General features: G+C 37.4%; 1 protein-coding gene and 1 pseudogene across 1 annotated transcript; both read left to right on the top strand.

Annotated features, from left to right (window-relative positions):
- Nucleotides 1-1,734: 1,734 nt before the first annotated feature.
- LOC140170572 (small nucleolar RNA U3) lies at nucleotides 1,735-1,852 on the top strand (annotated as a pseudogene).
- A 2,476-nt stretch (nucleotides 1,853-4,328) lies between these two features.
- LOC140170118 (uncharacterized) lies at nucleotides 4,329-20,613 on the top strand. Its single transcript, XM_072193445.1, has 7 exons — nucleotides 4,329-4,390; nucleotides 13,646-13,915; nucleotides 14,946-15,008; nucleotides 15,373-15,432; nucleotides 16,720-16,899; nucleotides 19,664-19,936; nucleotides 20,425-20,613. Exons 1-7 carry the CDS (start codon nucleotides 4,354-4,356, stop codon nucleotides 20,460-20,462), a joined length of 921 nt encoding a protein of 306 aa, XP_072049546.1. The 5' UTR covers nucleotides 4,329-4,353; the 3' UTR covers nucleotides 20,463-20,613.
- Nucleotides 20,614-21,428: the final 815 nt, after the last annotated feature.

Raw genomic sequence — 21,428 nt, forward strand, 5'->3', positions numbered from 1 at the left:
GTGTTCGTAAAAAATATGGGTTTTTGGGTGACAGCGATGCTGAAAGGGGGTATTAACAGTCCTACATATGCGTCACCTCTAAAGTTGGAGTGCCCCGGAGTGCTACAATGTAGCTTCAAGTTGAAGTTTGATTGTTCAATGATTATAATATTATTAGGCCTAGATATAGGTATGGAGTGCCCCCGGAGTGCTACAATGTAGCTTCAAGTTGAAGTTTGATTGTGTACAATGATTATAATATTATTATATAGGTAGGGGCCTATGGACCCAGATAACATATACTTATTGGGCCAATGTTGGCAAAAAGTTGCATTGGCATTACATCAGTATATAATATTGGGCCAATATTGGCTCACCATTCATTGGCAGCTGATCTCGGGCCAATAATAAACCAATCATTGGTTTAATGTTGGCCTTTTATATATCGTTTGATTGGCATTACATCAGTATATAATATTGGGCCAATCTTGGCTTTCAATTGGCAATTTTTACATTGGCATCATGTCACTTGGCAGCCAATATAGGTTATCACACCAATTTCGGTAACAAATTGGGTAACAATATGGTAATAAATAATTATTGTGATGAGAACTAGTGTTTGGAAGACCTTATTTAAATCCTAAATATTATACTAAGTTGAAATAATAGGAAACAAAACCACGGATGATAAAACGCAGGGCAAACGCTATTTAACACCACGGATTATTTATTTTAAAGAAAATACACAAGAATTTTCGGCAATTTCAATTCTAAGACCATACCAGAGAGTTGATATTCTTGAGAGGGCACTCTATTCACGTGGTTTCTTTTCCAACGCTAAAAGATCACGAATTTTGGTGGGCTGCAAATGAAACGTGTCCCCGCTATCGACTGACTACGTCACTGTTATGAATAATTCATTAGGTTTTTCAATGCAATCGCCTCGACCCATTAATACATATTATCTGTATCATCAAAGTACTTGGAATAGCAATCCGGTGAGTTCACTGAACTACGCCCTAATACTGATGGAGTTTTAATGGCGTTTAATGGCGCTAATCCTCTCCATACACAGATGAACAAATACAATAGATGAAGGTCAACACGTATGACCTCCTATGTGACATGTTATATGTGATGTACAATAACCTGAATATCATAAAGATCAGTATTCGTTTGTGCATATGAACTGCACATTTACGTTGCTAGATATTACTCATTATATATAATGACAAATATTGGTATTATGACAATACGGTATATACATTGTATATAAAATGACTAATAGATCCTACTATCATGGCGTCAGGTCAATGTTCATCATACCCCGTATGTTTCTTAAAATTCATTCATATTTGAGACAAATTGCTGTGCCAATTTTATTGGTGCACAAGTAGATCCGTGTTTTTTTTAATTTTAATTTCCTTTTAATGAAAAAATTAAGGTTTTCCACTGCACGGGGGCCACAAGGGTGATACTAATTTTAATGCTATATTTTCAAAACGAATACGTGCTCCCGGTTGGCTCTATAGCGATTTCACAGAAAAGGTATTTCTAGTGCAATGCAGCGTCGGACTCTAGCTGAGAGCGTAGCCTAAGTCATTCCGGACTCCAAAAGGGCTCTCCATACACAAATGAACAAACACAAAGGAGGGTAGTCTCCTCCGTGACCAGCTTGATTTCGATGGAGCGGAACCAAATTGGCTGCGGAGGAGACGGGTCATTTTTCCATGCAAATTTTTCAGTGTCAGCCGCCTGACCATACTTTTAAAGATAATTTCTAAAGTACGTGTCACCATGCTATCAAATACTCTTGATGGCTATTCAACACCACGGTGATGAGTCGTGTTCCTCTCTTATACCGCGAAGCGGGCAAGAGATGATACATCTCGTCTTTTCCCGAGCCAATAACGTCCAATAATTAAAATAATCCATTGCATCAATATTGGCCCAATACTAAAATTACATATCGTTAAAACATTGCAGAGATGCCAGTCAGTGTTGTCAAAAAATCCTGAAATGGCAAAAAATTTCCTGAAAAATGTACTTTGCCTATACGTTTGTACAGGATCATCCGAGTAAAATTTCCTGAAATCAGGAAATTTCCTGAAGACTGGCAACACTGAACATTGGCAGCCAATTGTTTGCCAATGAGAAATAGGTACAGGCCCAATGTCGGTTCAATAACTGTGACAAGGTTTGGGCCAAGCTGGGGCCAACATTGGCCCAAGCCCAATATTGAGCCAACCTTGGGCCCATGAGCAAAACATGATTGGCCCAATACTGTCAGCCAATGTTGGGCCAATTGAACTCAAACATTGGCCCTTCATTGGGCCACCATTGCCATGCTATCTGGGATATGACAGTAAAAACTAACATTTTATGGCAAAGAAATGTTAATCTATTTTGTATGAAAATGTTATAATATGAAGCTTTAAGGGGTACTACACCCTGGCCAATTTTGTGCCTATTTTGCATTTTTCTCAAAAATTATAGCACATTGGTGACAGGTAAGATATGTATATTTTAGGGCAAGGACTACAACTACTGTACTGAAAATTCAGCAACTCAAAGCAAGTAGTTATTGATTTATTGATCAAATATTGGTTTTCCCTCATTTTTGACTGTAACTCCACAACTGTTGTCTGTTTTGAAATAAAATTTCCAGTGCAGTAGTTGTAGTCCTTGCCCCTATAATATACATATCTTACTTGTCCCCAATGCGCTATAATTTTTGAGAAAAATGCAAAAATAGGCACAAAATTGGGCAGGGGTGTAGTACCCCCTTAAGTAAACCCTTCACCTAACCTGTACTTTTGAAAATATTACGAAACTGTGTTTTTGGTGAAATGATCGCCAGTGCAGAACCGGCTTTGATGCATAAGGTGATTTTGCACTTTCTCTATTGCTTTGACACCGGAATGAACTCCCTTAATGATATTTCGAATGACAGAAACCTGTGAACTAGAAACACTTAAGAAAATAAATGTAGCGGAACTATTTATAGCACCGCCAAGTGTCGAGTATCCATTAATTGCAGAGTTGACAATACAAGGTTTATATTAACCTGAGTGATCAAAAACAGTTGAATTAATTAAAGTAGTCGTGGATAGAATTGGTTTCAATATCCTTTTTCTGTGTTCAAAAACACATTCCATTTTCTTTCCAGGATCTGTGGTGGAAATAACAGGGTTTGAATTGTTTACTTTTGAATTAGGCCTACTGCTGATCACAGTTACTGTTGAACTACCTTAGTCTGTAAATACCACAATATAATGTTAAAATGGCAGCCATTTTGAAAATCAAGATGGCTGCCAGTCTTATTGTTCCCCTAGCACGCTGGCACTACGTTTATTAGACTCCTAGGTATTGGAAATATGGGTATTGCCACCAAAATTAGCCTCGTGGGATATTCACAACTCGGGTTATAGTAAAAATAATATCAAAAATGGCGGCCATTTTGAAAATCAAAATGGCCGCCTTCTGCAACACCTCAGATTTGTCCACCAAAACTTTTCTTGCTCTTTGGGACCAATAGAAGGTATCTAGATAGGTGAGATGATTTAATCATTAAAATCCCACGGCCGACCACAGTCTCCCGGACTAATAACCATGATAACTTGAAATTCCTCTGAAGACAAGTCAAGAATTTTCAAAAGTATGACAAACTTTTATGGTGCATTATGTAAACCGTATCTTTTAAAGGTCTATGTTATCGCAAAAAAGGTCTGCTGACATGTTCAGTACTTTGAAGGTCGAATAGTAACCGGTTAATGCTCTGCGTGCTAGCCATGCGCTTCAATGGAAAAAGTTCAACTTTTGAAATATTTTCTCAAAATATCAAGAGTTATCTTAAGAACTACTGAATCAATACTAGGCTTGTTTGTACTCATTTTAATGCATTTTTCGTGCTGATTCCAAATATGGTCATGAAAATTTACATTTCTGAAATTTTTGAATTTCTAAAAAAAAAGAAACTTGTCGTCTGCAATCGACACCCGCGTGAAGAGAGTTAAACATCAAAACAATATACAAAATAATGAACACACACAGATAATTATTGAAGAAAATGTTAATTACTTTGAATGCCTGTTAATGGCAGTTTGTACGCATGTTTTCATCAGCATTTACTAAAAATATCAAATTAATGGTTTCTTGGAATTAACTTAATGAAAAATTGATAATTGAAGGAAATACTTAAAGTCAAATCCGCGACGGTGTCGCATGATATGAATTATGGCTTAGCGCGACACTTTGATCCATTAATATATTAATTGTCAAATTAAAATAAATAAATAAATGATCTGTGCCCAAAATATACTCAGTTAAAGTGTGATCGCCCAGGAGAAAAGACCCGATCAGTATACCATCGCCATGTCTCTTGAAGGTATTGCAATAGTTTTTGTCTGTGGTAAGTACACATTATTTTGTGTAAATTGTTATGGCCGCGTCATTTACAAACTTAATTTTTTGATAGTTAGATAAATATTATATTATATTATATTATATAAAATTATATAAAATTATATTATATTATATTATATTATATTATATTATATTATATTATATTATATTATATTATATTATATTTTATTTTATTTTATTATATTATAACAATTATAATCAATGGCTTAAGTAGTAATTTTATTTTGTACATATGTAAACAATACTTTTCACCAGTGTGGCGGTAAATTATGCATACTTCTACCCAACGTGATCCCTATACCGATGGTGGCCATCGCTGGGTATTACGGTCTATTACCACACCCAAATGGAACTCGATTAAATAAAATGTACTCGATTCCTCTACCAAGACCTGAAATGGAAAATGCCAAGTCAATGTATTTCGGAGTATCAAGATGTATTATCCCCAGACAGAAATAAAACAACACGATAACAACCATTTGCGACTCATGTCGACATTAGAAAAAGATCAGTGAATTTATTTACCAAATGTTTTTTAACAAAGAAAACTGGAATCAGCCATTACACAAGCAGCCCAAAATTGGACAAGCGATTGCTGGTACTATACTTTTCTGGTGGATACCTAAAAGTAGCAAAAGGGCAAAGCAAGCAAGAGACAACTAAGTTGACTCATAAAAAGCAAAAAATTGAACAAGGCGATTGCCGGTGCTATACTTTTGTGGTGGTTACCTAGAAGTAGCAAAAAAGGGCAAAGCAAGCAAGAGACAACTTTGTTGATGTGAATATACCTCATGACGAACTCCGCCGGGACATCCTGGAGTCCATGTAAGTTGACTCATAAAAAGCCCAGATAAATATTAAGGAGACAACTTTACCCTGTATGAAAATACGTGGTGAGCTCCATTCGTGATTACCTATAGAGCCGGTTGCTCACTAAAATGCCGCGGTCTTTGCAAAAATGAGGCCTTCAAATATAAAGATATTGATCAAAGCATGATCTCAATAAAAAGCAAATGGCTTTTAAAAATTGAATGGCTGAAACCTTCGTTTTCCATATAAATACATAGCATGCTCCACTAGACTACTGAAGCCATAATTGCTCTTCAGGAAGATTACCTGACAGAAAATAATGATTGTTTTGAAATAACTGGTTAAGTTAATGTAATAACTACACTATTACATTAAATATCAAAAATTCGGACAGAAAAACTGCCTCTCACGCACTTCATGTATCAATTATACTATAAGTATCAAGTAACATTGCCATCATTTTGTGGTGAATATATCTGCTTGGTTGGCTTTGTTACTCGACTATTATTAAAAATAAATACCCACTCTACCTATTCACGAAGCCTCATCTATGACAATGATAATTCTTCTACTAATACTGGAAAGTATTTCAGATTTTGTTTTAAATATAAATAATATCTTCAATCAATATATTCCCTGCCTCCACCATTAATGGGTGTGGTGGGTGGAGAAAATTTTCACCGATCTTCCTCCAATGCTTATCGACAGAGAATGACATTCCCGCTCACAAGCATGGCGTCGAGCACGCAATACCGACAGCCGTGATTGGACCCTACAAACGCACCAACGAATCACGCCATTGGCCAAAGCTAGTTACCCGGGAAAAACCTGACCTTTGACCCGGCCTGAAACTTTCTTTCTGCAGGTGATAAATTGAGTTTCACCGCGATATACGCAATGAAACTGTATTATCCCCAGACAGAAATAAAACAACACGATAACAACCATTTGCGACTCATGTCGACATTAGAAAAAGATCAGTGAATTTATTTACCAAATGTTTTTTAACAAAGAAAACTGGAATCAGCCATTACACAAGCAGCCCAAAATTGGACAAGCGATTGCTGGTACTATACTTTTCTGGTGGATACCTAAAAGTAGCAAAAGGGCAAAGCAAGCAAGAGACAACTAAGTTGACTCATAAAAAGCAAAAAATTGAACAAGGCGATTGCCGGTGCTATACTTTTGTGGTGGTTACCTAGAAGTAGCAAAAAAGGGCAAAGCAAGCAAGAGACAACTTTGTTGATGTGAATATACCTCATGACGAACTCCGCCGGGACATCCTGGAGTCCATGTAAGTTGACTCATAAAAAGCCCAGATAAATATTAAGGAGACAACTTTACCCTGTATGAAAATACGTGGTGAGCTCCATTCGTGATTACCTATAGAGCCGGTTGCTCACTAAAATGCCGCGGTCTTTGCAAAAATGAGGCCTTCAAATATAAAGATATTGATCAAAGCATGATCTCAATAAAAAGCAAATGGCTTTTAAAAATTGAATGGCTGAAACCTTCGTTTTCCATATAAATACATAGCATGCTCCACTAGACTACTGAAGCCATAATTGCTCTTCAGGAAGATTACCTGACAGAAAATAATGATTGTTTTGAAATAACTGGTTAAGTTAATGTAATAACTACACTATTACATTAAATATCAAAATTCGGACAGAAAAACTGCCAAACAAGTTTTTTGTCATTTATGCAAAAAATTGCCAAACACCCCCCCCTCCCCGAATTTACTGATCCGGATTTTTTAATTATTGGCTCATCCGGGAGGGTATGAAAATGCATGAGGGTTGGCATTGAAAAGGTCTATCGCATTCGCGTACTGCCAGAGACCAAATTCTGATGGTTGCACAGTCATAATCAAATATAGGCAGGCCTGTTGTCTACCTTGCGTAATTGCCGATTTAAAATGGCAAAATGCGTGACCACGTGAGTGTTCTCCCCAATGACTTTGTGAGCATATATCTACTTATATTCCTTGCACCCTTTCCCATTTCATCCGCGTAGCCCACCAAGATCAATCTTGTGAATGGCAATAGCGCTCTAAGCCCTTCAAGCACTCCTTCACCTTGTTCCTGATTTCCCATGTATGGCGCTTTAAAATATCATTTGTCCCTGTGTGCATTGTGCAATATTACCGTTGCGGGAAAGTGGTTCTTATACATTGTACATTAGGCGAGCTACTCTGTCCACTATATCTCCATGTCTTGAGCCTTTTAATTTATCCCTGGTAGTCTCATTCTACATCGCCTCCGCCGTGAAGTTGTGTTTGGCTCTTCCCTGCCTGTCTCACGATACTGTCCCCTACCACACACATTCTCATGTTAAGACTCTGTAATTAAGCAAAACAGAACAACAAGCAGCAAATTGTTTCTACCAAAAGCTAATAATTAATACTACAAAGGTTCCTTCTCCAGCTGATGAGTTATGTCTACCTGATAGGCGGAAACAGAAAAGGAGCTAATGAAATTATGAGACAACTTGACTCCTATGCCGCCGTCTGACATTCCCAATTTGCTGTGTCTGGATACTACCCCAAGGATCTATGTGGGATAATAAAGTTTTACAATCGTAATACTTATTACGATAAATTATTTTCTTCTGGGCAGGCGATTACCGACAGCCTGCTAGCGAATAGATGCTAGGGAGCAAGAAAAAAGATTAATATATAAATTCATAACAATTAATTGCTGCTTTCAATAGTCTATATTGGACTTTACAATGGACTAACAATCTGTGTGAGTTCCTGTCTGATTACTACAAGATCTGCACAGGAGAGACTACCTGAAACATACATACAATTATGGATTACACAGGTTGACTAGCCTAATATATAATCGAAAGGCTGAGGATTTCCACTTTCCCTATTAATATTTCGTCACTGATGCCCCCATAGCTGCCGCCGTCGCGTCACCTATTCTACAGCTATGATGACTAAAATGACCTGGTTCCAATTTCCAAGCCTATTAATTTGATTCCTTGCTTTAAGATATGTGAGAATTGAAACAGTGTTAGATGGTCACCACCAAAATGAATAAATAAAGGACCTGGTCGTAGCAGTCTGGATTTCAATAATTCTAGCATTGTCCTAACAGGACATAATGACTGATATGATGAACTCTCTATCCTTAACTTGACCCCTGACCCTCTCTGATCAGCTTTTGAAAACGTAATTGCTACTTCCAGCACTTTTGGATTTGTATCTAGTACTCTTATGTCCTGTTTTCATATCAATCTCGAAATATCACTCCCCTTGTTTCCTCTGTCATGTCAATTCACCTACCCTTAAAAAACGGAAAAAGGCTAGCAAAGAGCTGCCTTAAAAAAAAAGCTGCCTTAATCAATTTACTCAAGATTGTTGGAGTAATAGGTAACATACACGTTTTGTTTTGTTTTTTGAATAAAAAGGAACCTGTCTGATCTAACCAACCATTTATATTGTGTACGAAAGCTATCGCCGAAATATTTGAATTTATTGATGAGGTGCCCCCTTTTGACGATAGGAAGGAAATGAACGCCACTATGTGCGATTGATTCGCTGGCCATGACGATCCTAAATTAATAAATTTCTCCCAAAAATCCCTACAATTATCTATACCTTTACGGTATGACATCCATGTACTTGAAGCTACTGATGCACGTACCAATTGATGCGACTCCTCCTTTAAAGCTTCCATAAAAACTGGGGCACCGTTATAGACACTGGTTTTGCTCGTGGTGCCTCCTCCTAAACTGTTCCATCTGGAAGCGGGAAAAGGCATCAGCTATACTATAAAGTTTGCCTGGAATATGCTTAGCACAAAAATGTTAGCTTCCATTTTGAACATTGCAACACGAAGAACCGCACTAGCCTCATGATTTTGGCACACTTTGAAGATTGTCTATTGATGATAGATACTGGCAAATTATATATCTGACCTGATGATGACCCTCTTCCTTTAAATTAATCTCCCCATAACACTACTGCGCCACAACCGGGAAAAAAATAAAAAATTCTAACCACGCAATTGAATGACGAGGCAGTTTCATTTGGCTATCCTTGAAACCACTTACCTCCAAAAATCCCCGACTCCTATCTCACCGCTAGCATCCGTTAACATGGTTAATAGCTGCAAATCGCTTTCATCCGACCACGTTACTTCCGGTATAATGGCTGCCCCATTAAAATGACCTAAGAACACCCGCCGCATTTCTAAGTTGCTTTGTGCTCCCGCTGACCATCTAATTTTGTACCATGGTTTCTTGCACACGCACGTTAAGTCAATTGAGCGACGTAAGAAAGCCCTTCCTGGATTAACGGCTTTACATACCAAAATTTAACGAACCTATTATCGATTGCCGATCCCTTAGCATTATTTTTGTCAGCTTAAGCGCATTCTTGATTTTACCTCTAATATTGATCAATTTGCAATCTGCAATCTCAAATAAACGATCTTAGTTGTTGGGCCTACTGACGTATCTGGGGATAATGGTACGCCTAATTTCTCACAAATTAATGCTGCAAGTTTTAGCCCCTGTTTCCAAATTGCTGGCGCATTCCCCCTGAGTATGATACCCTCGTGGTTGCACGAAAGGAACAAAAATTGTAGTTCCTGTTCCCTGCTGTCACCGGTGCAACACCTGAGTGCATGTACATAAAGGGCCCGCAATTTCTCATCTAATATCGCCCACGTTTGTTTGTTGATAGAATCAAGTTCAAGATTTGTATGTATGTCTATAAACGTTTCCAAGGTAATGCTCCTCAATATTTATGTGTTTTACTCTCTCATAGAGAAATACCTTCAACTGGTTGTAGGACAAGATCTTCCAAAGACACCACATTACTAAAAGCTCGTGTTGGTAAAAAGTGCATCGGTGACAAATCGTTTTGTGTTACGGCACCTTCATTATGTAACAGCCTCCCACGTGACATCCGGGAGGCTTCATCACTTCACTCTTTCAAAAAAATGCTTAAATGTCATTTGTATCCAGAATGTTGATATGTTTTGCTTATTTTTGTTTTCTTTTTTGTGTGCGCTCTGATCGCTCTGTAAGAAGCGCCTTATAAATTTATTTTTTATTTATTTTTTTATTTTATTTTTTTTTTTTTTGCATTGTGTATGTATTGACTTTTTATCTTCTATTGATGTTGATGTTGCCTAATAGCCTCAAAGTGTAATAAATACCGTACATAAATAAATAAAATCATTGCAAATGGTTGCTGTATTCACGACCACATGAAATGGCCAAGTATTGACTAAATTCTCCCACCCCTATTCATGAGTGCCCCATTTGAATTCATTTGTTGTGACTACCAGGTACCATGTGTGTATTAATTGGCGAGGCTCTCGTATTATTACTGGATAATTGCATGAAGCAGCACTTACATTACTATTGTTGGCTAACCTGTTGATTGAAAATGTATTGTTATTATTATATTTATTCAATAAACCCCAGCGAAACGAGAGTTGCTGAGTAAGCGCTATCCGAACCATAAACACATGCATGATCAGACAACGAGAGTTCAATTTCCCCACAGAATTTGGCGGTAGCATCGTTCACTAATGGGTCTCATAATAACATAACGATCGCTGTGATATCATTTCAAGATGTTTCTTTCCCAATTAAGCCAAACAGCCTATGAGGAGGAAATTTATGCATGAGCAATTACATCAATGACGTAGTAATGAATACCCTCTATTGGTCACCCTATTGATTGACAAGACCCTTGCATTATTGTTGTTAACCTATTGATTGGAGTACATGCATTATTGGTATTATTTGCCTGATTGACGATTGACAATGGATTCACCATGCTGTACTAACATTTGTAACTTTATTATCAAGAGATTGAGCATTGTTAAATATACGGTTTATATATACCTGTTATAAGCCTGTCTGCCATACTTGCATACTGTTGTACAAGTTGTATCTGTTGTATGACTGGTATGACTGGTATTGGTACTTCACGTACTTGTTGCTGTTCTACCGGCACTTGTTGAACTTGATGTTGCTGTTTTGCTATGGTTGCTATGGTTTGTTTTGTTGCACCTGTCTATCAAGTTGCATTTTATCAACATGCACGCTCTACTTGTTGGTTAGAGTTCGGCGACGGTGGCTGTATTTATTGCTCAACGCCATTTTTCGCCCGATTTCACTCTTGTTCTTCCCCTTCCTCGGTCTCCTGGTGTACTACGAGCCCCTGACTGAGCTTGAGTTCCAGTTCTTTGAATATCGAACTATTCAATTTAACCGCTGATTTCTGTTGGTTGATTTTCTTCTCCCCATAATTTCTAGTAAGCTTACGCTGATACTATCTGTATTACCTGTCTTCCGGTAGTGGCAAAGTCCCAATGAAATCTTGACAAATTAATTAGTTTACGCTGCTATTGTACATGTGTATATGGTGGTACATGTACGTCCGCTAGTGGCAAAGTCAGGTACATTTAGTCCATAAAATCTTGACGATCTCGACCATGTTTACGGCGAAATTTCACACTCCAGAAAAGAATTTTCTGCTCCAAACGAAAATATAGCTGGTATTTCATACTGTCTTTGTAAAGTAAAGTGCATATGAAATGCACAAAGTACGGCACGAAAATCTTTAGTCCATTAAAATCCTGACGATCTCGACAATGTTTACGGCGAAATTCACACTGAATTATCTGCTCCAAACGAAAATATAGCTGGTATTTATACTGTCTTTGTAAAGTAAAGTAAAATAAAGTGCATATGAAATGCACAAAGTACGGCACGAAAATCTTTAAGCTTAAGAAAATTTTTCACCGATCTTCCTCCAATGCTTATCGACAGAGAATGACATTCCCGCTCACAAGCATGGCGTCGAGCACGCAATACCGACAGCCGTGATTGGACCCTACAAACGCACCAACGAATCACGCCATTGGCCAAAGCTAGTTACCCGGGAAAAACCTGACCTTTGACCCGGCCTGAAACTTTCTTTCTGCAGGTGATAAATTGAGTTTCACCGCGATATACGCAATGAAACTGTATTCTATATAGATAACTTATCAAGGGGTGTAGTAAAAAAAAAGCGCAGTGATTTATAATGCGTTACGCATAGTCACAACGCCTAAACGTTGATCCACATGGCACATTCTCCGATAAAGTGTCCAAAAAGCCAAATCTGTGTCGCCCATAGTTACAAGTCGTATTCAGACTTGTTTCGTCAGAAAGAAATGACTTTTATTAATATAACTGATACTTAGGAGTTGCTTTCTAAAGTGTGTGGGGCTAGAGGTTGTAACATGCCTAGATAGTATAAAACAATAAAGCTGATTATACATATCCATTGTTTTCCTCCATGTCGCCAGCCAAGGTGCGTTCCGTATAATGTGTCCCTGTTCGCTATACATGCGCGCATAATAATGGATTATAGGTACTTTTCATTAGCTGGTATCATGCCCTAATTATAAAGTATAAAACATCACAACGCAGTTTATTAAATTTTTCCAACAGGGTTTTGAGACTATGTCGCCAATATTGTTCACAGATACGTTACCATATTTCTAATGGATAGCAATCTGTCAAAATAACTAGCAATATCAATGTTTTCATATGTGATGGATCAAGCAGGCTCCATAGTTATATTATATATGTGGTACATAACACAATGGTTTCAAAGTAAAACAAATCAGGTCTATTAAAAAAAAAAATCCTGACGTTACGTTCATGTCGTCACAGATACGTTACCTAAATTCTACTCCCTCGGAAAAAACGCTGTGATAAATGAAGCCAAATACCATACCAGACTTTAGTACATTGGGTGATGACTGATCAAGTATGAGTATTAAGTCGGTAAGTTTTTACACTTGCACGATTAAGACAAAAGTGTGAAAGGGCTTCACAGATACGTTACCACTGATACGTTACCACCAATGCGTACAAGTAATATTGCTTAAAAATGAAGTATTGTTGAAAAATCACCCATGCATTGTTTTGTGCTCTGAAACTATTAAAGTTTACGATTCTGAATGATTTTCATGAAATCTTCGTGGTTGGAATTTTGCAATTACCGAGACCAAACTTGGACGCTTTATCGGAGAATGAGCCCACAAGCCTCAACACACTTTATAGGTTGTCGCTGACCACTACGGCCCCACATCATTCCATAAACCATTTAACAACAAATCAGGGACTTTGCTGCTAAAAGAGCGCACACCCTAGACATTCCACAAAATAACCTTCGCAACCAAGATCAGCTTCCCGAGTTTCGTACGGGTTACAACGAGACAATTAGCAGTAAGTTCCTTGTCCAGGGGAATTTCAAGGTAACTCATTTTTTTTTCACGAGAGCATACTTGGCACCGCCAAGGTTCGAACCCGCAACCTCTCGCACCATAGTCGAACGCCTTAACGATTTAGCTAACTTGACTAGTACCACCTAAAACAGTATGATTTAACGCAACTTTGTGTTTCTTAGCGTTTTTAAGCCTTACTTTTCGCCAGTGTGGTGGTAAATTGTGTGTTCTTCGTCTTGATCCTGATATCGATGGCGGCCATCGCTGGGTATTACCATATCCAAAAGAAATACGTTGTACATGTGCTAGATTCATCTACCAGTATTCGAATATGCCAAGTTCATGTCTCTCGAAGTACCCTGATGTATTCTACATTGAGGACCTACAAACTTTGATAGACAAAAAGGATGTGAAAGAATTGAGAAGGATGATGGGATGCGATTATATGCATGGTAAGCATGATATGATTTAAATATCATATATCCTCGATTTAGTGTAGTATCTCAATAAAATATATAGCTTATTTCTGCCAGGGTATTCACCGTCACTTACATCGGCGCCACCAGATGTTTTTAGGGGGGGTACAGAGTGAAATCTGGTGGGGGCGGCAAAAATTTGCATTAAATGTTTCAATTTTTTGCCCCAACCTAGTGAATTCTGGTTCTTTTTTCAGACTGACAGAAACTCCAAGTTTGGGAAATGCTTTCCCCATGCTTATGTGTCATCCATCGTTTTCTGTCCTGCCCTAACTTACCGTGTTGTGCATGTAGGTGGTGATGCGTCCTGTCGTTTTTCTGTCTTCATCATATCTTTTTCTGGTCCTTGGCGTTATATAACCATTGGGTTATATATTTTAGTTGAAATTCAATCAACTTTTGAAAAGCACCCTTAACAAGGAGTTAACCCTTGGCTAAAATGATACCCTAAACAGGTAACACGCGCCTGTTTTCACACCCTAAACAAGGATTTCAGTCCTAGCATCAAATTTCATACACTAAATTTCATTTTCGCGTATTAGCAATTGCAATTTTGCAACCCTTTTTTTTCAAATTTTTCATGTTTTTGACACCCTAAACACGATATGCGCGTATCGTACATACCCACGAAAAACTACCCTTTTTACGCGTTTTTATTATCGCGGATGGTGACAGGCCACAATGGGCAGTGACCCCGGGGATGTCTTCGATAGGGAAGTGTGGATTTCATTTGGAAAAGCCTAGTTTCTGCGAGGCCTTTGGTTTGCGGTTGGATTTATTGCAGAGTGATGCTGGTTTCATACTACCCTGCTGCTTGCCGCTGAGCGGCGTGGCGCACGCGCATTGCAGACAAACGGACACAATAAAGGCTTGTCATTGGTTGAAACGCCCTGCCGCTTGCCGCAGCGGCAAGCGGCAGGAAAGTATGCTGGAGGCTTGATACTTTTAGTAGTTTTAGTAGATTTTTGTATGATATTTATTCCCCTTTTACTCCCGTTTTACATAGGTACATCTACAAATGCACCTATTTCTCAAACCACGGAAATACCACCAGGAGTGACTACGTTTGGTAAGCTTTGACATGACGTCATAATAATATCTATAAGCCGTTTACTTACTCTGAGTATCTATTATCTTGTAGAATTTTAATTCTAATAAATTACTTTTCTTTCTGTTAAGTAAGAGGAAATAATAATGCCAATAAACTTGTGCTATAAAACTGAACTCCGTGGATTCTAACCTCATAATTAATTATACTTACTATGGTGTATGTGATGCAAATGTTGACTAACCTCATAATTAGTATACTTACGTACATGGTGTATGTGATGCAAATGTTGATTACTGTGTCGTATATATTCGTGCAATCATGTATTATAAAGCTCATGTAAATTCACACCCATTGATTTTTATTCCCGTTTTATTCTCGTTAGGTAGTACAAATGAACCTAATTCTCAAACAACTGAAGCACAGCCAGGAGGATCTGTAAACGGTAAGCTATGACATGACGTCATAATAATAAACCCTAAACGTAGGCACCCAACTGTGTGTGAACATTGTTGGCCATAATGTTGATACAAATTCAAGTGATATCCGCCTGTTTTTCTCCATTTCCTCATTATTTCCTCACAGTGAAGTTTATAGCTACATTGGGCTATGCCTGTTGAAATCCATACACCCATGTATGATCTTAATCTCCCATACAGAGTGCGTTTATTTCAAATGGGGTGGCTCTAGGGGTGCATGGATTTCATCTGGAATAACCAGTTGCTCAATTAAACAGAGATTATGTTTCAAACTGTTTTGGGAAAAATAACGTTTGTCAAAATCTTTGGAGAAAACCCAAACAGATGATTTTATTATATATCTAAAAAAGTAACTATCCCCTCCCCTTAATGGCGATTATTCAAAAAGGGGCTAATGTATTACAAATCTGTAAAATGCGTTGGAAGTAGAATTTATACCTGCGTATTTTGACACCTCATTTGATATGATAGCCCAGAAAGCAATAAAACACCGGTCAATTTAATGTAGTGAGGTCCAGATTTGAAAGTTGCACATACATACAATATAAAAACGCTTAGATATCATTACACAGATTTCCTTCCATTATACTGAATACAAAATCAATAGAATTTACTGCAACTTTCAAATCTTGGGTTACATTTATTATGACGTTAAACGCCAAAAGAGGAAACCGAGATCAAACACAAAATAACTAGCTGAAACCAATAAATTAATTTCTTTGCAATATATTTAATTCTTATTTCAAGTTACTACAAATCAAATTGATTATGTATAAAATGTACTCACAAACTAAAGACGTGTTGTCTACCAGCCAGCTCGCAATCAACTGACCCAACAAGGGCGGGGCAGTCTTTGCCAAGCTGGCTTAGTCGTCAATGCGCCGACTCATGAATAGTTAAAAAGGTTAAGTTAACGAGGTCATGGTGTCTCCATCCGATTATAATGAAATCGGTGACGGGGCTCCATAACACATTGATTTAAATGTACGCTGTGACGTAAATATTAAGACAATTGCTACAAATGAGTTGTCATAATGTGCAGAAATAAATCCTGCTTCCAACGCATTTTACAGATTTGTAATACAATCGCCCGTTTTTGAATAATGGTCATTATTTATGAGGGGTTAGTTACTTTTTTGAGATGTTTATAACAAACTAACGAAGTGGCTAACTAATAACATAATGATTTTAATTAAATAATTATTAAATTCAATGTAAAAACATATCAAGTTGTTTGCTGTGATTATTTACAGATTGTCCTCTGAATCTCACTCACCATACATTAGACCAACCGGACGCTTGGTTTCACGAATACGTCTGGCCTAAAATCCCAACAGGAGTAACCTCCTTTTATTTTAAGTTGCGTGCAGCAAGAGAGGCACTTGTGGGCCTCTCCACAACTGATGAAGACGTGCCAGGAATGTATTCAATCCGTAAGTATAGGGGTTATCCACGTTACTCATGTGTGACTTCTAACAAAAGGCGCTGGTTCCCGTAGTATTCCTCATTCAAACCAATTCAATACACAACCTCGGAGTTACCTGCATTACTTTGGCGGGCTATTTTGAAACATTGATGGTTGCACATGCAGGTACTTCTTTTGAAAGTCCTAAATGAGGTATAGCAGTCGCTGATAGGATATGCAGCTTATAGAACACGGATAAAGGGTATAGTTCAGTAATGATTGATAATTCCTTCATAAAATAACACTCAATCATCTTGATACAAACCCATGTGGGTTTATCGATATCTTGGTATGATGGTGGGCAGTGGCGTAGATTTCCTTTTGACATTGGGGCACAGTGTCATCGACCCGCTATCTTCATGGCAGAAATCGCCATGGTAGGTTGAATCCACAGCCACGCATGGACATTTTGGTCCGACCTGTTTAATAGTTTTGAGACGCATAATGGGCCGAGGATATCCGACTAAGGCTATTGACTTTGACAATAGCCTGGTGACTGACCTCTGTGTGTGTGAGTGAGCATGGTGTACGCCATGAGGTCATCTGGTTTTAGACTGCCTCCACGAGTGGCCTACGTTGCGCGATAATTCCACGAATTTCCAAACAACGGTTCCTATTCTCACGATGATTGAACTTTTGATATCATATTTGGTATCAACCTTCGAAGGAAAGTGCATAGAAAATTATTATACAAATTATTTTGCCATAAACTCATGTCATACTCTGATTAAATGGGGGTGGAACTAGTGGCGACTTTTTAATTTGGCTGGTACAAACTCGTGTGCGCTTGGTTTGATATTTTGGTATGATGTGGTGGCGGTGATGCGGTCGACCCGGGGGGGGGCACTTAAATATGAATTGGATATAGGTGTAGGGCTGGCACTTTCGCACTAAGGGTCATTCGGTGAGAGCAAAATGTAAAAAATATGGGGTCATTGGGTGAGAGCATGATTTTTGGCATTCGATGAGAGCAAAATGTAAAAAATATGGGGTCATTGGGTGAGAACATGATCTTTTTTTAAATGGAATGAGGGCGAGAGCCGAAATAGCGCCACAGAAACCTCGAAAATCAAATTTCTAGTTCTAAAATGGCTTCAAATATCTTTTTTTCAAAATAAGTAACAAAATCAGTGATAAAAATATGGGGTCTTTAGGTGACAGCGACGCTGAAAAGGGGTCTTAACAGCCCTACATACGCGTCACCTCCAATGTTGGAGTGCCCCCCGGGCGGTCGATCGTATGATTTAGGCTATCACTACACTCTAGTCTGTCAATTTCACATCCCCAACTTTTCACTAAGACCCGGTACCTGTTTGAAATATTGATGTGAAGGCTTGAAGTATTTCACAAAACACTTCTACTGTCTGTTCAATTAGCTTAGATTCTTGAATTTTTAAGATATTTGAAAAATAAAAATTGTGGTCAAAGTCACCAAAGAAAAGTGTTAGCACAGCCTTAGACCTAACGTGATTTATACTTTTCAAATTCTAAAGTTCAATTTAAAACCCCATTTCTTTTCAATTTTGGTCTTTTCCGCGATATTTTTATAAAAAGCCGTAGAACGTCGGGTACCATAAACTTTTTGGAATCAATCCATTTAGAGCAATGGGGACGAATGTCACAATGCGCAGAGATGGTATTTATTCGACCATCCGCATCAGGAAGTATTGTCCAGCAAAATATTTGCCAGTATGCCTAATTTGTGTTGAAACCCTACTGTCGAAACATTGGTTTTCTAAAATAGGCCCAGCTTATATAAATACATTCCTTGTGTATTTATTTATTTATTTATTTATTTATTTATTTATTTATTTATTTATTTATTTATTTATTTATTTATTTATTTATTTATTTATTTATTTATTTATTTTTTGTGCGAATGGGTCTGAGAATGGGTCTGAGAAGGTGTAGGCTTATAGGCCTATTATAAAACTACACATTTATTTTCAATTTGTTATTTCGTTTTGTTTGTTGAATACAAACTGAAAAAACTGTGAAACAAAAGAACTTTTATACAAGAAAATATTATTTAAAACAATCAGGTTACAGAAAACATTTCTTGCAAAGTTACTGTATCTGAAAATGTCAAGCGAATGCTGATCTTCTTGGGAAGGAATGATGGTATTAAACCCATTGTAAACCAGTTGAAATGAGAACGAAATCCATAATTTTAATGTCCTTGTTTAGGAAAAAATAATGCTCAGAATAATGTTATGCATAAAACGTACTCGCGCCATATAATTTCGTGTAACAAAAACCGGTGGACCATCATCACCTATAGAACCTATCCAATAACCGGAACAGTTGACAGATTGTTTTGCTAAATTGGATAGGGTCTATGCCCTAAGTTATGAATGGACCGTCCCACTCGATTTGTAAAAAGGTCGCGAACCCTTTCGGTGGACCCAAGTAACTGCCCAAAATGAGGCAAAATTGAAAAGAAATGGGGTTGGGAATTGAACTTGGGAATTTGAAAAGTATAAATCATGTTAGGTCTAAGGCTGTGCTAACACTTTTCTTTGATGACTTTGGCCACAAGTTTTTATTTTTTCAAATATCTAGAGAATCTAAGCTAATTGAACAGACAGTAGTGCCCGTTTCTATTCATCGTTATGTATTCTATAAACCTGAACGCTAAACAATGCATTATCCGAAACCCGCACGCTAAACAATAGATTTTACATAATACGTGCACGCTCAATTCTAGAAATTCTACTTTTTTTTATCGTCAGTTTTGGGTGGATGGGATAACATGAGATCTGAAATTCGCAATGGCAAAGGGAATAGTGTTTTCCCTGATAACACATTCGAAACTCCAAATATTTTGAATGAAGCAGAATATCGGCGATTTTACATTTCGTTTACGGATGACTTGATTCAAGTTGCTAAAAATGGGACGTCACCACCATTAATGAGTTACCTACGAACCGAAGGATATAATATCACACACATCGGCATAGCAACTTACTGGGGCAATGACGGAGATTGGGTGTTTTGTGGATTTGGTAAGAAAGTCATAAAGACTGTCTTTTTAAATTTTTTTGAAACGTTGCTCCCACAAGCCCCCTTTATAGTAGCTCGATGATTATTTGTTTATTTATTTATTTATTACTTACACTCTGGTGACCAATCAATGAACTGGCACTGTTCTCCCTTGGTTCCCAGAATAGGTGAGACAATTTATAAATACGTCACAAAAAGAAAGTTATCATTTGTTATAATAATGTCATGTGTTTTGAAACTACAATCATAAGTATTGTAATTGAACGTGTTGAGCATTTTCTTAGCTGCAGTTGTAATAGTAAAAATAAACATCGAAATGATCGCAAGAATAATAATTGAATAAACTTTGCTTGAATTCCATGTCATGATCTCACAATTAAATGACGTGGTAAATTTTGGTCAAGAAGTTATGAAAGGTTGAAAACTGTTTTTACTAATAATGTTATGTTTTTTCTTTTTCTGTTGCTACTGCCGATTGATGCACTTCTAGGAGAACCTGAAGGTAAGCAATACCTGAAATTTAAATAATACTAAATGATTGTCGCTTTTACAGCTGAACTTTCAAAAATAAAAAATGTTTGCACACTTTGCTTTCATCATGCCGGGTGCCAAAAAAACAACCCTTGAGCAAGTTGAGCTATGGCGGTCAAAACACAATGGGATTACACTTTTAAATGCTTTAATGAAGTTATGAAATATTACAACGTCTTTCTTTAAACAAAATTTTTTTCATATTAGACTTTAAAAATCTATTTTTTTCAATTGAGCACAATGGCAGTTGATGTTGTTGTTGCAAACTGTGCGCGCAGTAATAAAACAATAATTTGTTTTAAATATTTTGTTTTTCTGATGACTTGCAGTTAATGTAAGATTTCTATTTGTGTGGCTATAGTGTAAATGATGATGATGACGACGACGACGACGATGATGATGATGATGATGATGATGATGATGATGATGATGATGATGGTGATGATGATGATGGTGTAAATGATGATGATGATGATGATTATGATGATGGTGTTGTTGTTGTTGTTGTTGTTGTTGTTGTTGTTGTTGATGATGATGATGATGATGATGGTGATGTTGTTGTTGTTGTTGATGTTGATGATGATGATGATGATGATGATGTTGTTGTTGTTGTTGTTGTTGTTGTTGTTGTAACCTGCTTACTTCTCATGTATGTTTTTGCTTAACACGTGTGATATGAGCCATCATCTCCAAATACACAGTTCAGTGACCTCGAGGCCTCCATTCAACAAGAAAGTAAACCTGCTGTTATAGAGGATGAGGCCCACGTGCCAAGGCCAAATCGACTTTTACAATGTTTATTGAAGAGATAAAATATGCATAATCTTAGTTTGCGAGAAGATAAGAGGTCAAATTTGTCCATGTTAAAATAGAATTACATGCTAGGCATGTTTGTTCCTCTTTGTCGTTTGTGTATTAATTATCATCATCATCATCATCATCATCATCATCATCATCATCATC

Source organism: Amphiura filiformis, chromosome 14 (genome assembly GCF_039555335.1).
Source record: "Amphiura filiformis chromosome 14, Afil_fr2py, whole genome shotgun sequence".
In the NCBI taxonomy this organism is placed as follows: Eukaryota; Metazoa; Echinodermata; class Ophiuroidea; order Amphilepidida; family Amphiuridae; genus Amphiura; species Amphiura filiformis.

Coding starts and splice junctions, on each gene's coding strand:
- LOC140170118 (XM_072193445.1), top strand. CDS start 4,354: ATGTCTCTTGAAGGTATTGCAATAGTTTTTGTCTGTG. Junction 15,009..15,372: donor ACCAGGAGTGACTACGTTTG/GTAAGCTTTGAC, acceptor TATTCTCGTTAG/GTAGTACAAATGAACCTAAT. Junction 16,900..19,663: donor GCCAGGAATGTATTCAATCC/GTAAGTATAGGG, acceptor TTTTATCGTCAG/TTTTGGGTGGATGGGATAAC.